Source organism: Agelaius phoeniceus, chromosome 3 (genome assembly GCF_051311805.1).
Source record: "Agelaius phoeniceus isolate bAgePho1 chromosome 3, bAgePho1.hap1, whole genome shotgun sequence".
Classification (NCBI taxonomy): Eukaryota; Metazoa; Chordata; class Aves; order Passeriformes; family Icteridae; genus Agelaius; species Agelaius phoeniceus.
Genome location: NC_135267.1, coordinates 7,102,785 through 7,118,826, shown reverse-complemented (window position 1 = coordinate 7,118,826; position 16,042 = coordinate 7,102,785). Strand labels below are relative to the sequence as shown.

Below are 16,042 nucleotides of genomic sequence, written 5' to 3'. Positions count from 1 at the left end.
GGATGGGAGTCTGTCGAGACTTTGCGTCATGTCAGGCGTTCCCGATCCAGCTGATGTGTGAGTGCCCTGAACACCTGCCAGAAGGAAGGAGCTCTTCTGGCTGCGGCGTTGGATTGATGCAGTGGCTGGCTGGAAGATTTGTGAGAAAGGGAGTGGCAGTGTCATTTCTGTCTATGAGTGTACACTGTAGCACCAGGACACTCAGGCTTAATTGACTTTACCCTGGGGAATTTCAAACCCTACCTCCCAGCTTCCACAGGAAGGCCTTCATTATGACAGGTTATTTTCAGTCCACTACAGATACCTTGCCCCACAGAAAAGAGTCCAAAGTTCCTTTTCCAAAAGACCTTCAAATTGGATTCAGTATTGCAGACAGTTTTGTGTGGGCAGAATCCCTCTGACATCAGAAGCATTTTGACAGAGAAGAAGAATCATCTCCCCACAGCAATTTGGAGGATTCCAATGTTACAGTTTTTACTTGTCGTTAATTTTTACTTCAGTAGTATGGATCTTGAATCTTTTGTCTAGTCAGAGATTGAAGTTGCTGTAACCTACTGTAAAAGTTAAAAATTAATGCAGTAAGTGATAAGCAGTGCTGACAAGGCTGTCATCATTTGAAGCTGTAGAAATCAATATTATCTTACTGTCTGTTCAGCTCTTTGTATGAAAATTCCCACGAGTGGGGGTTAGTGCAATGCAAGAGAGATATGGCATTGATTAAAATGTATTTTAAAACATACTTAAGGTATTGTGCAAGAACCAGCCACAGAGGTCTTTGTGCCTGAAGATAAGGAAGCTTTGTGTTCCATGTAAGCAGATCCCTCCTGTATTTTGTATAAGGTTTTTTTATGACTTTTCAAGTTTAATTAGAGAGTTGAAGAGCAGAAACATTCAGGGTTTTTGATCTTAAACAATCCAGAAGAAACCTCTGAAATAAAAGGAGTATGTGGCATACTGATCTTCACAGTCACCATCTGGAATTCCTACATCCTATAAAAGCACTTATCTTCCTTTTGCAGGAGCTGTCTGAGCCCTGCATAGCTCTTTTTGAAAAGACGGGTTTCCAAGGAAAGAAAATCGAGTTCAGTACAGAAATCTTAAATCTGCAGTTCCTGGGATACAATCCTCGCATAGCTTCAATTCAAGTCCTTGGTGGCATGTAAGTTTAAAATCACCTTTTGATTCTTTAGAATGAAGTACTTACAGGTGTAATGGAACCACAGAATGTAAAATTAGAATATCATAATGTGTGCAGTGCATTAATGCCATTTCATCTTACAGAGCATTTTCATATCCTGTCTCAACAATATATTATCACTGACTCATGTCCTTTGCTAGGAGTTGAAATGAATTGGAATAAAGCTCTCAGAAAAACTCATGTCTTCTCTCATGCCATATTATAAAAATCAGCTTGGATAGCATCCTTAAAACCAACTTCTCTGCTCTTGGTTTATGTCTCAGTTGTAAAAAAATCATCTGGTTTGTGATCTGTGTTACAAGTTAAAAATGTTTTTTTAATAAGTCTTCATGGTCATCCTTTAACCTCTGCTATGGACACAGAGGTACAATCAGACCATGAGCTCATCCCTCTTGGTGTTAGTAGTAATAGTCCCTTTACTTCAGGAATTGGATGAGAATCTAGTGGTTAGATTTGGTAGCTGTATTTAAGCAGTTGTGTTCTCTAAACATACCTTAGAAGACTATGTAAAAAATAGTCTTGAAGTTTACTTTATTTTAAATTTCTGTCATGAAGCTTAAAAGCTGTTAGGAAGCTTTTTTAATAATGCTTTTAAAATTTACTGTCCTATAATCTAGGGTTCCAGCATATCTGTTAAATTATCTTTTTGGTTTTTTCCCTGTTGTTAACCTATAGGTTGTTAACCTATACCTCTGAGATACTTGCCCCCAGTTTTGGTGGTTTTTGTCATTTGGGTTTTTTTGGTTTTGTTTCAATGATAGGTCCATGTTACTGTTGCTTTGCATTTAAATGTGTTCTTTTGAAGAGGTAAATTTCCAAGGTGTGTGCTAGAGAGATGCTGTTGGGTAGCTTAAGACTGCCCTCAAGTGGATAGCTAATAAGCCAATCTGTAGAGTAAATAATTTTCCCCATCAGGATAAGCTGGTCAAAGAGTTTTCTTAGCACACTGAACTGAACTTTGAAACAAAGGTTGTAAGAAAAGGTACATGTTTGTATTGTGAAGCTCCCAAAGGTTTCAGTATCTTTCACCATAACCACAATATAGTTGATTCTCACTTTCCATAACATGAAGTCAAACATCAAGTTACTTCTTTGCCAATATCATTATTGCAGGTAATGGAATTGTGAATTGTGTATGTTTTCTGTCCAATTAATATATGTGGGGTTCTTTTTTGTGGTGGATCACTGGAAACATAGAATATGTAAATTTGGATTTCATTATAGCAGTGGCAGCTGCTGAAATGTGTCAAAATACAGGGTTTACAGGTTCCTTGCCCCTGCTGCCTCCCTTATTGAAGAGAGTTTCATCTTCTCTGCCTTCACTTAGAGACCTCCATTTATAATTCCTGGGGATAGATGTGTATTAGGCAGTGAAAAAGCACCAAAATTAAAGTGAATTTGCTTCTGGATGGAGAAGTCTGGTGACAAATCAGTCAGAGGAGGGAGGTAACCTGAAAATGAACATATTGAGTGTTCATGTACTCAAACCCCCATGGCTACCAGACAGTCCCAGCACATCACTGTGAGAAAACTAGAAATTGCACTGTATGGCAGCCTATTTTGAAGCCCAGACGTAATTCACTGGCTATGTCAATAATGGAGAATCAGAAGTTGGGTTCTGATAGATTACACTCAATGTGTGATTTTAAGCATAGTTGGATGCATGTTAGGGAATGCTAAACAGATTTTTTTGATGTGCACTCTCGCTCTGTCTCTTCCCCACCCCCCTTGCAGGTATTTGGAAAGAAGAGAGATGTTATGAAATAAAACTCTATCAATAAATACCCAAGAGAAGTTCACCCTGTTGCAGTTTCCAGTATTTGCTTGTTCCAGTCTGCATCCATAGTAGTTCTTTCTCATGTGAGCCAGGCCTGTCCAAATTCAGACACACAAACCAGCTGGTTCTGCACCTGCAGCAATGTAGCATTTACTGCATATAGATCTGTGCTCCTTGAGGAGCCACAGTGCCTCCTGAAAACAAATGGCATTTAAAAGTTGGGTTCTCCCAAGAAAATGCTGTGCTTCATTCAGCTTGTAATTTTTAAATAATAGGATTCTAAAATTAGAACTCCTGTGTACCCATCTCAGAGTGGCTGACCTTAATCAGGATGTTATTTTATTATTTTTTAAGGCCTGTTACAAAGAAGGTAATTGGCTTTCCAAAGCTAAACACTACTATGTTGTGGGACAGATTTCTATTAAACTCATTTATTGATTCCAAAGCAGAATTTGGCAGTTAAAACATTGTCTTATTTTTTCTCCTCATAGATGGATAATTTATGAACAGAGTAATTACAGGGGACGTCAGATGATGCTAACACCAAATGAAATTCCAGATTGGTATAAAGCCAGTGGCTTTTGTCAGATAGGTTCTCTGAGACCCTTACTGCAGGTGAGTGGCCTTTGACATGACATGTCAAGCACTAATTTACATCTTGTCATGGGGTTGGGGAGATACTATGCAGCTGTAAGCAGCGTTACAGCCTTGTCACAGGCATGTGACAAACTTCAGCATTGGCAGTTGTGTAAAGAAATCCAGAGTTTTGCGTGTAATAAAAGCTGTTTGAATATGCTACATGGCTTTGCAGTTACACGGCTTAAACTGTTAATTAAGCATCCTTTAAACCAAAGTACAGAAGACAGCATATAAGGATTAATTAAGGATTAATAAATAATGGCTATAACTGCTATATAGAAATGATTTTAGGTTGTTTCATAACTAGCACCGAGACTGGTTGCTGGCATACTGTCTGTACTGTCTGCATTATTTATGGAACAACAAGAAAATGGGAAAAAAAAAAAAAAGATACTTCAGTTAGTAGTGATTTTGTGTTGATTTGAGAGGAAAAGTCCCCCCCTGCTTATTACTTGGCAAAATAATTTCCAAATCTAATGCAAAATTTATTCTTGTCACGCACTCATGTTCTAAAAATATGTTTTGTTCTGTAAATATGTATAATATTTTGTTCCATGTGATCTTGTCCAATGGTGCAGCAGTCCTGGGAGTTTTAACATTTGAGGTTCTTGGTTTCATTGGAGAAACAGCTTTTCCTAATTCATAGGTTACTTGTACCTGTAACCAGCTTCATTTGCTTGCTGTCATAGCTTTGTCTTTGCATAGCCTTAAGCAGAATTAGGAATAATGCATTTTGACTGCCCTGCTGAGAACTTGTCTGAACAGAAGTGTTCATGTGTAAGAGGCCACACAAGTGCACCCTTAATGAAAGCTAAGAGGATATATGGAAGGGAATTAGCAGAGAGAAGTTAGTTCTGCTCTGAATTAAAAATTTTTAGCTTTCCACTGTGCGCTGATTTCAGTGCATAGCAAAGCCTAAAACTCTCCATACAAAGTGGTGAGTTCTCACAGCTTGTCTTGTCCACGTTTATGGGCTTCTGAATTACGTTCTCAAATTAAAAACTTAAGCTTTCAGAAAGAAAGAGGGAAGTTTGGGGTTCAGCACTGACAGTAACTGCTGTCTCTGCTGAGATTGTGGTTAAAGAGTGCTTTTGTTTTGTGCAGAAACGTGTGTACTTCAGGCTTCGAAACAAGGAAACAGGAAAATTTATGTCAGCTGATGGCAACCTAGATAATCTGAATCTTCTCAGAATTCAGGTTGCAGAAGATACAGACTCAGATGATCAAATCTGGGTTTATCAGGATGGATTCATAAGGTGTCGGGTAAGGTTTGGGTTCAATGTGCATTTTCTCCTTTCCTCTCCAGTAATAGGGCTTTATGAATTTAATTCCTACTGCAACATCTTCATTTATTTTATAGGCTTAATCTGTTTCAACTATAATGTAATCTTTCTGTAGGGAGTTGGTTTTTGTGGGCATTGTTTTGTTTTTATCAGCTCTGGCTTTTTCAGGTGATACAAACTAGTTGTATGATACTTTTTTTGATATAATTGAAATTTTGAGAGAAAGTATTGCAAAAGTATCAAAGCAGGGGAGACCCTTCCTAATAATATTTTGAACTATGCATACCTTGCAGTAGGACAGTTAGTGTAATGTAGGTTGGTATTTGTACTGGTTTAGAGCAAATTTGGGAGGAAACAGTTAAAAATATAAACATCATAAAGTCACCCTAGGACACTATCCTCTTCTGCATTTAGACAAGCTTAAAGATAAAATCCCACTCTTTTGAGCCATTTAGGGGTGGGTTTTTTTGGTTTTTTGGGGTTTTTTGTTTGTTTTCTGGTTATCCCTGTATTAGACACATCCATCCTTTTTCCTTTCTTCGGTACAAGTTTCCAAATGAAGCCCTACTTTTCTCACAGTGCATAAAACTAATCATGTGCAAATTGTCATTGAGGTGAGCAGAGGTATGCACAGTTCATATAATGTTTAAGCATGAACAGTCTTCGGTAAGGATGCCAGCCAAAAGAAAATTAAGTTACTTTAATACTGTTAAACAGCTTGACTGCAAAGAATCATGTGAACTTTTTCTATAGGACTGTATAACTTCAAAGGAGCCATTTATAACTATGTCATCTATGCTGGAGGGAAGAATCTTACTGTTAATAAGCTAAGGCATTGTTTGGACATGTTTGCAGGACACATGCAGTTGTAAAAGGGATTTATGCAGACAGCAAAATGATGCAAAGTAAGCTAAAAGCTTTAATATGACATACAAAAGACTTCTCTTTTGATGGTGCTTCTCAAACATGTCAACAAGTTTTCATATTGAGACAGTGTGGTATTATATGGCTTTGGATAAATGCTCCTGGTTTTTGCCCTTTTTCTGTATCTCAAAAAGCAATTTTTCTGTGCACAGAAAATAGATGGCTTGTGCTGTATAGCAATCAGGTAGCTTAGTGCAGAGTGCAGGCTGGCAACATTGATCTTAAGTGACTGAACTCCTACAGAGCTCTGCCATCTTTCTGGTGAATGGTAGTAAATCCATTTTGCACAAACCAGAAATTTGGTTCACCACATATGACAAAGAAAACTGAGCTCCTGGGTGGGTAACTACCTGCATGGAGGCAGACACAGGTCACTGGAAGAACCTGCACCTTCCTGTAAGCTTGGGTCATCTCAGTGACAGTCATGAGATGTGACCTTGAGCTGTGCCTGAGGTTTGCTTTCAAGGAAGGGCTGTTTCAAGTATGTGGGATAACCAGTAAGCAAGATATGAAAGTCATTCTGCTCTTTTTTCAGAAACAGATGTGAATGCAGGTCTCCTTACTCTTCATGAGTTTCATGGAGATGGGTTAAGTTCTGGCCTAGGGAACTTAATGTCTAAGCTCAGAGTTTTCCTTGTCCCAGAGAACACTTCAGATACAAGTGAGAACTTCACAACCAAATCAACTTTCTTTAATTCTAGGTTATGACACTCAGAAGTATGACTTTTTCAAGAAAAAGTGCTTTCAAAAGTACTTGTCAAGTAATTTAGGGCCATTTCAATGACAGATGAGTGTTCAATCTGCCACAGAAGTGCATGCAGTAGTTAAAAGGCACAGTTTATGATGATCTACTGAAAATCACTGTTTATCTAGAAAAATTGACTGTTACTTAGTAATACAGCCTTAACACTCTTTGGAAAAAACCTTGATTTTTGCCAGCTCTTTTTTTAACCAAGAAGACATTTGCAGATGTTTGGAATCAAGTAATACAAGTGACTAGGAAAAGAGTGTAGAACAAAGAAGCAAATATTTCTGTGATACCCTGTGAAATTCACACACTTGATACTGTGCAGTTATGTCCTCTTTATGAAAAGGTTACTGCAAAACTAGAAATGTTTAGGAAAAAAATATGTTCAGAGGAAATGGAGTGCCTCTATGCAAGGAAGAGGCAAAATAGTGAGGACATTTTAGCCTACAAAGGGCACACTTTGAGGGATGATGTGCTTGAAGTCTCTGCAAACATAGCATAGACAACACATCCTTTAAAATAATCCAGGGATGAGGAGCGCATCAAATAAAACTACTTGCATATCAAATTATTTTTAATTTATATATATTTTTTTTTTTTAATAATGGTAGTTGGGATTTGGAACTGCTTTCCACAGTATGGAAGGGTTACAATACACAAGGGCATTCCCATTAAAGGTTACTTTGATCTTGGTGGGTAGTGACTAATAAATTCACACAAGGGACAGAAAATGGGTATTCAAGATTATGGAATGCATGGAAAAGTCTTTGGGCTGGCAATTGCTGTAGCCCGGAAGAGATAACCAGGAACATACTTCATACAAGAGTACTGGCAATGTAATCTTCCATGGTGTTGATGTAATCTTCAGTTATTGGCCACTGCTATAGACAGGTGCTAATTGTTCCTTTTGGTCTGATACTCCATAGTTATTTTAATGTTCCCATGTAGTAGAGAGTGTCAGCATAAACAGGAACAAAAGAAAGATAAGTCTTGAGTTTGGGGCAAAAATGGATTCCTGGAGGGAAAGTCATTCTTAAATTCTATTCTCACCTGATGATATCTCTCAGATTTGATAAAAAAAACAGTGGACAGTAGAAGTAAAGCCATTCTGAGTAATTGCTGTTGCCTTTCTGATGACACAGATGGCAGAGGATTGCTGCTTGACAATTGTTGGAAATCTTATAACTCCTGGCTCTAAACTCGGTCTGTCATTTGAGCGGAATGAAGACAAACAATATTGGCATATTAGTCCCGATGGCAGAATTTATAGCAAGATGAAACCCAAGCTGGTTTTAGATATCAAAGGTAAGCAAATGTTATCTCATTACATTGGGTCTTAATTACATGGTATTTGCAGTGGGATACACACTAAATTAAGGATGGTGCTTTAGTTGCTTTAATCTAGAAGCAGAAAAGACCCGATCAGCTAGTTTGACCTCCTGAATTATACAGGCCCTAAGACTTCATTTCATTTCTCCTACATACAATTTAGTAACCCACAGTACTTGCTTATCTTGTATTCTTAGTGTCCACTCGCTGTAGATAGCCTCAGTTAATTTTTGGGCAATGTGAATATGATTATTTAAAATGGTGAAGCAAGAACAACCTAACTTTTCATTAACTTTAATTTCTGTAAGTGCAAATTTTCTTACATGGTAGTTGTAGATGCAATGGCCAAAGGATATTAGGAAAGTAAAGGCAGGCTTGTATACTGATGTAAATGCAGGCTTGTATACTGATTAGATGCAAAAAGGTGGGGCTCTTTTGTTTATTAATGGCTATGCCTATATGGCAAGTGTGAGATTCTGCCATAGCAGCCTGAGGTCTGTGAGCACTTGATGTGTATTTTGGAGTCACTTTTGTCATAGTAATTTGATTTGTGTAGATACTGTTTCTGAACTTCATTTTCAGAGCTTCACAGAAGGTCTAAAAAAGTAGCAGATTTAATGATTAGCAGAATTAGCATAATCAGATGTTCTTACATAACTGCTTTTGTGAGTGAAGGGAGTAAACATTTTCTGTATCTGTTCTATTCTGTTAATATTTTTAGCTGTTTTAAAATTGATTTTAAATTGATGCTGTGACATTATGTCAATTACAATGACCACTACCCCCAAAAAAATCCCAAAGCAACCAGAAAAACAGCACAGTCAGCAGTCAGCACTTTAGATCTAAACAGGACTGAACGTGTGGAATCATAGAATATCCTGAGCTGGATGGGACCTATAAGGATCATCAAAGTCCAACTCCTGGCCCTGCAAGGGACACCCCAACAGTCACACCATGTGCCTGAGAGCATTTCCAAAATCTTCAACTCTATCAGGCTTGGTGCTGTGACTGCTTTCCTGGGGACCCTGTTCCAAACAAGCAGAAATACCACTGCATTGCCTTTTCTTTAGTGAATCATGTTAAAAGCAATTCTGCATTTATAATTGAAGAACTTTACAATTGATGGGTCTGGTAGTGGCAGTATAGATGCACTCTTAGCTTTAAAACAAAGTAAATCTGTAAAATAAATACAAAACAGTAGATACATGTAGCTTTTTTTCTGAGAAAGCCTAGTAAGAACATTGCCTATTTCTGCCAACTCTCCTGATTCATTCCAGATCACAAATTGTGTGTTACAGAATTCCTCAGCAAATGAATGCAGTTGTGTAACAGTGCAGTTGCCAATGCCACCTTGTGGATAAACTGGCATAGCACAAAGCCTTGTCCAGAGCACCATGATATCAAAGTAAATAGTCTCTCTATCCACTGAAAAAAAACTCCCATCTTAACATGTTTACATTCTATCAGACACCACTTTAAAAAAATTTCTGCACTCACAGTGATAACTGAGCTACAAAAACATAACATTAGCTACAAAGCTCAGTATGTTAGACTCATCATAAGCTTTCAGCTGCCAGGCTTATCTTTTGCTCAGTCAGGGAGGGTGAGGCAATGGGGGTACAGAACAAAAAGACAGTGTCTGTGGGAGTGTCCTGGTGCTTTGTATAAATGGAAATGCACGTGTCCTACATTTCTGCAGTACATACTAGATATGAGGGAGAAAACCATCACTTCTGACTTTCAGCTCCAGTGAAATGTCTTTGCTTCCCAGTTTCTTAAGTTAGAATATTAATGGTGCTCTTATATGAGAACATATTTGGCATTGTACCACATCAGTAGATTAAGCTCCCCTAAGAAATGTTCCTATTTTGCATTCAGATACATTCAGCTGCCAGTGGAAACAGCTGAGCATTGGGTGATACATTGTGCATGATGACTTGTGATTCATCTGGTCAAAATAAAGGATTATAATGGCAAGGAGTAAACAAGTGCCAGACCTTGTCTCTGACTTGGTCACGTGTATTGTCTGGTAGCAGAAGGACCTACTTCATCATCTAAATATCTTCACTCTGTTTTTAGAGCCAAGTGACAATTGACAATGTTGCAGGAAAACTGAATAGTCAAGCATGACTTTTGGGAAGTGACAGTCTTCAAGGAGCTGCACCTGACTATACAGCAGTGTTTCTTTCCTTTTCCATCCAGGCTGAAAAAGCTGAGAAACTGAATTGCTAAAGGGGTGGAGAGAATAAGGCAGACTGATCCTGGTTAATTCAAAACGTGTTTCAAAAATAAATTCCAAAAGCAGGCAGTGATGAAAATACATTTGTCTTCTCAGAGCTATGGTTGAAGATAAATTCAGAGCTTTTCTGAAACCTAGAGTATTTGTCTCTTATTTGAAAGATAACCTCCCCTCTTTGACCTTTCTCTCTACAGGAGGCACTCAGTATGACAGCAACCACGTTGTCGTCAACACAGTCAGCGAAGAAAAGTTAACGCAGTGTTGGGAACCACTGGTTGTATAAACCCAGTGAAGCAAAGATGATGTTTGGATTGGCCACTGTTCTGGACATTGGAATTGGCACTGCCATCTCTGAAGGATACAGGATCAATGATCAGAGTTTTGTCTTTTCTTCACAATTTTAAAAAGAACAAGCAACAGAATTATTTCACCTCCCTATCCAAGATTATTTTCCCTATAAAAGTTTGAGTATCTCAAAACATTCCTTTTTTTTTTTTTTTTTTTTTTTTTAAATCCTTACAATTCAGTGTTGGATAGAGATTTGGCAGTATGCCTCAGGCTAGAAGGGAACAACTGAGAGAGATCCTGTGAGACGAGACCCCATGGAGATACAATCATGCCAGCAAGTAGTTAACCCAGAATAGTCAGTAAGTGTAACTTATTTTGTAAAGGACAGGAGTGCAGTGTGTATGTGGGTATAGCAACTTGGACCTATGGGATGTAGTATAGAGAAATATTCACTACAGGAAATTAATATATTTGGTTCACTGGAACAAACTTAAGTTTACTGAAAGTTTAAAGACTGCTAGTACAGCACATCCAAAGATATTTCAACGTGTGGCTTCAAGTATAGTTAGTATGCTAATATAGTAAGTCCTAAATTAAGAAAAAATCTAGATTTTTCTCATGTATAGAGGATGTAAAGTAGCAGGTATTTTGTTAGAAAAAGAGAGGGCTGGCAAAAGGATGCACTGGAATGTGAAGAATTTGCCCATTTTCTAGGTTGCCTAACTTCTTGAGTTGGGAGTATTTTTCTTGTTTGCCAAGGCATATTTGTACCTCCTAAAACAGTTTCAGTAAGTAGAGTCTTACTGACCTCTGAAATCATAGGAAACAAGAATTCATAGGGAAAGAATTAGTACAGATGACTACAACAGCCTGTGAGCATTGTGGTTATTGAGTTTTCCAGCCACTGCCTGTTGGGCTTACCAACATGGAGAATGCCCAACTCCCCAATATTTCTGGAGCTGTTGAAAAGCAATGATAGTGGTGGGCTCCTGGCTCCCTGTTGGACAGAAGTGTCAGACTCCTCTAGGAAGGGGCACGGCCAAGCCTGGATATGTGCCCAGCCACGAGGGCTGTGCCCATTCCAAGTAAGTGTTAGTGGTTTAGTAAAGAGCTTGTGACATGCAGGATGTTCTGATGACTGCAGGAGGTCCTGCTGTTGCTCTGCTTTGAACCTGGTCATGTTAGTTTTCCTTAATAATGTCGGCAAAAAGGTAAAATACAAACTCTGGTACTATGCTGCTGTGTTTTGTTCTGGCTTAGACCAGTGTTATTACAAGCTGCTCCAAGGAGCATCCAGGCCTTTGTCTTGCATAGTATATCTGTTTAAAATTAACATTTTCATTACTATTGTATTGCCTCAAAGGATACTGGTGCTTTTGCTATTAGCACCCTAGAGGAAGTGCCTTACTAATTTTCTTCCTTTTGTAAAGAAGCACTGAAGTTTTGTTGCTCTGAAATATGCTGCTTTTAGTCCTTAATAGAAAATATGATGTTACTGGTTCCAAACAGTGGTACTTTGTCATATTGATGTGCTCTTGCTATATATAATATAGCATTTTACAAATAAATTTAAGTTAGGTAATGTTTTACTGAAATTATTTTTAAAGTAGAAAAATGACATTTTATGGTTAGTTTTGCTTTCATCTTGTGCCCATCTCTGTCCCTAAATCCTCAACCATCCCCTGAGGAGTGAATACATGGTATGGAATAGCTGCAGGCTCTGAGGAATGGGTGATTCTTCTATACAAGAAGAATCTTCTGCACATGTTTGTACAGGCACTTGTATAAACATTTGTGCACAGAGCCACCATTCACACAGCTGCCACTTCTGTCCCCTGGTGGAAGCATTGCATGACATGGTTTGTGCATCACCACAGCTGCACTGCAGTAAATGGACAGCTCTCACTTAAGAAGTTGCCACTTTCCTTCAATCCACCTGTATAATTGCAGGGGAAGTTACTCCATAGCCCATCTGGCAAAATGGCAAGTTGAGGAACAGCCCACCAGACACAAACACCCCCTCCAGCACTTCACCATCAGTGATGAGACACAGCAGGAACAGGGACACAAAATGACTACCTGCACAGACTCTGCAGTCAGCTGAATCTGGGCCAGGAGTTGGGCAATTAGAATAATTATCAGTTACAGATTGATTTTGTTCCATGCTTCTATTTAGATTAGCTATGTCATGAGAGTTGCCATAACAAGATCAAAGTATCAGTCTTGAGACAGTGATGTGACCATTTAGTTCTAAGAATGAAATAGCTTGAGTAATAATCTGCATTAGTGAAGGTAAACAGAAGTAGGAAAACCAAGGAAAAAACAGCACAGGTCTTATATAGACAAGTAGATAAGTGTGCCTCACCATTTCAGGACTTACACCTGAAAAATAAAAGCTTCAAGATATACAAAAGGAAAATGCTGCAGACTGTTCCTCTTATACCAAGAGTGAGGGGTGTTCTGCAAAATTCACAACTACATTTTTAATATGGTTTTCAGGTAGAAATGCTGAAGAGGCATTAGTATGTCTTGTCTGTTTAATAACAGGCAGCATATGAAGGAATCAGAGGCTTTTCTAAAACAAGATTCATAAGTTATGCATCCTATATGAGCCTTTAAAAAAGAAACACTCACTGCATCCCAATTCATGTTCAAGGACTGACTGCAGGCAGAATAATAATTAGAGATACTTTATTGTCTACTAATTACATTGATCACTGTTTTTCCACATGCATGTCCTCCTTCCAACTTCAGAAAGGCCTCTGGAACTTCAGAAAATGAGAAGACTTCATCAATAACTGGCTGAATCTACAGAATAAAGAAAAAATGTCACTATATTAGGAATAAAGTAATGTATCACCCTCACACTTCAAAGCTGTATGAAGAAGAGGGGAGGGAGGTTTCTGTATGGTATTTAGGACAGAATTTGCCATGTAGCCACTAGCTTTTAAGATTTTTCAGGGATACCACTGCATCCAGAAGAAAGTTTTCTGCTGCTCTTTGCCCATGTTTTGAAACACCTCTTGAAGCCCTTACCTGGGGCCTCTCCCACTAATGTCACCACATAAGGTTTTAACTTGTACATCCTTTCAAAAACTGACACCATGGTTTAACTTTTTGTTGTCCACAAACATATACTTCCAGAAAGAATATTTTTTTTCCTCATATTTCTCTACTGGTTTTCTTGTTAAACTCAAGAATTCTCACAATGTCAGATATTTTTAAGATACCTATAAATCCGAAGCCTGTCTGCATCAGTACGTGCCTCAGTACCCTCAAAAGACCACAAATGAAGTACAAAAAAATTGTCCACCAATGTTTGTTGCTGAATCATTTAACTACACTTGAAAATTCACCACTGTGTGTTCCAGGAGGCATAAATCATTATTAAGCCCAGCTTGCATCAACTGCTATTTTGACATTAATTTTGTATAGTGGCCTTCTGGATTGTTTCAGATTCATTTCTAACAACAGTGAAACTACTTATTCACTCTCCCCATTATTAACTAAGGAGCCTGAAACCCCTATAAGCATTTTCTTTAGATGTCATAGTGTACCAACAGAAGCAGAAGAAATTTCAGCTCTTCTGAAAAATATTTGTCACTGCTGGTCCAAGGGAAGAGGTTATTTTCTACTGTCAGGTTCTGAGTCAGCATTCCAAATGCCAAAAAAATATTTGTCTACAGAATATTAATAATAAAAAATATTTGTCTACCTCTCACACCTCTTACCAAAGATCTGCCTACCTTGTGGTTAGTCCTTTACCTTGGATGCTGTAACACCAGCCCAGTGCATATCCTTGCACTGATCCTAATCCTCTTATCAGAGGAAAAAATGACCAGTACATGAGTCTGCAGCTAGTGCTTGCAGTGATGAAGATTTGAAGTACCAAAGATCCAAACACACTATTTACAGTGCTAGAAGAAGATCCTTTTCACTTGTGTCAGGGAAAAAATATCTTGTCTGTTTTCTTTATAGCATGCACCCTCTCTTGTTGAATAAGCCAGAACTGGTAATTTCTGCTGGCAGGACATGCTAGACAGAAAAGGAATACAGCAGCAATAAGGACACAAACAATGTGCAGCTTTGGAATGGTGCTGTCTTCCAAAAAGCTGCCTTGCTTTTACCACATGACAAAGGGTTTTGCTTTCAGATGTGCTGCTTAGAAGGTGAGTGTGCAGCACTACCAAGGAAAGGTTATCATACACACACTTTGCTAGCACCAGAGCTGACCACCCAGCACCCTCCCCAGCAGCACAACAAATGCTCTCTGATAGTTGTCCATGCTCAGGGAGGTCCTTTTCTTAGCTCTAATTTCCTCTTCATTTATACACTGTGCCTTACCTTGACATCCACTCCTTGCACTTAAATAACTACTGGCTTTGCTTGTATAGCAAAGCTATAGCAAAACTGGATAGCAGTAATCCAAGACATCAGTACTCTAACTTGCACCACAGCATCCCCTAATTTCACTAGATTTTCCTTTTTGTTTTGTCAAGGCAAGCTTAGCCATAGTGTGAAACTTCACATGGCAGAAAATCAGGAATTAATGAACCCTCTCCAAAGAATGCATTAGAATTTGCAGACAAATAACTTTGAGAGCAACTGTGCAAAAAAATAAAGTCACCAAATCACCAAGTGCCTCAAAGTTGCCATGCAGCAAGGTATGAGGCTTAGTAATTATTTCCCTTGTTCTGCCTGGACAATGTCTGTAAACCAAGCCCCAGCAAACTCAGTAGCAACACATGGCAGAGGAGCCACAAAGACAGCCCAGCTGTGGAAGAAATGTTGGATATAAATGATCATGTTCAAGACAAACTCATGTCTGGTCAGCATTCAGCACAGAATAGAAATGTTGTCTTGGACATAAGCAAAGTCAGGGACGTGGACTCAAGGCAGCAAACCCACTGAATTAGACAATGGTTTGGGGTAAACTGAGCATCTGAGGGCAGCTGCAGCTGCTGTGACCATCAGGAGGAACGTGCTGCTGGTCAGTACTGACTGTTTTGAGGAAGACCAACCCTTGCTTTCATAGCAGATGCTTGGGAAAACACAGTTTAGGAACTTTGTTGAGCCAAGCACTTGTACAGTACTTATTGTTAGTGGCAGTTGTGTACAAAGCTGTGCTTCAATTAAGAGGGAAAAAAGAGATACAGAAACCCAGCCTGCTAGTATGCTAAGGTATCTGCTAAGGTATCCTAGGAAGGATACCTTAAGGTATCTGCTAAGGTATCCTAAGGTACCTGCTAAGGTATCCTAGGATACCTGAGAACTTGCCCTTGTGTGGTACCTGGTTTAGTCTCTCTGAAAAAAGAGAGACTAAAGCAGGTACCACACATCTGCATGGACACAGATGACCCTGACAAGCAACAGGCTAGGAGGAGAGGAAAAGTATTCAGGGAAGAAAGCAGAGCAGCAGCACAAGGGATGTGAAGTGCAAGGGATTCCAGGGAAAGGCAGAAGTTAATTTCAGATATGTGCAGCAACTGAGAAAACATGAACAAGACACTTTACTGTTCTGCTAATCCATAGTCCCTTACTCTAGGTTGCAACTTACAACTCTGACAGAGTGAGGTATGTTACATCCTCAGCCTGCAGGGTAGAGTTTAAACCACTG

General features: G+C 38.9%; 2 protein-coding genes across 6 annotated transcripts in view; one reads left to right on the top strand and one right to left on the bottom strand.

Moving 5' to 3' along the window:
* Positions 1-13,136, top strand: part of CRYBG1 (crystallin beta-gamma domain containing 1) — a 97,952-nt gene extending 84,816 nt beyond the window's left edge. For both annotated transcript variants that reach the window (XM_077176523.1, XM_077176524.1), the window contains 5 exons: positions 1,020-1,159; positions 3,467-3,590; positions 4,719-4,877; positions 7,712-7,874; positions 10,332-13,136. In XM_077176523.1, the coding sequence (XP_077032638.1) occupies positions 1,020-1,159; positions 3,467-3,590; positions 4,719-4,877; positions 7,712-7,874; positions 10,332-10,420 (675 nt within the window). In that variant the 3' untranslated portion in view covers positions 10,421-13,136. The remainder of the gene's footprint in view (positions 1-1,019; positions 1,160-3,466; positions 3,591-4,718; positions 4,878-7,711; positions 7,875-10,331) is intronic.
* RTN4IP1 (reticulon 4 interacting protein 1) overlaps positions 1-16,042 on the bottom strand; it is a 44,149-nt gene that overhangs the window by 6,687 nt on the left and 21,420 nt on the right. For 2 of the 4 annotated variants that reach the window (XR_013181725.1, XM_054630091.2), the window contains one exon: positions 13,100-13,233. The exons of 1 other annotated variant lie outside the window; for it this stretch is intronic. Coding sequence is in view for 2 of the 3 variants with exons in the window: in XM_054630091.2 (XP_054486066.2) it covers positions 13,117-13,233 (117 nt within the window). In the remaining variant the exon portion in view is untranslated. Of the gene's footprint in view, positions 1-13,099; positions 13,234-16,042 lie in introns of those variants that run through there. One more of the 4 variants, XM_077176526.1, reaches the window with a different exon arrangement.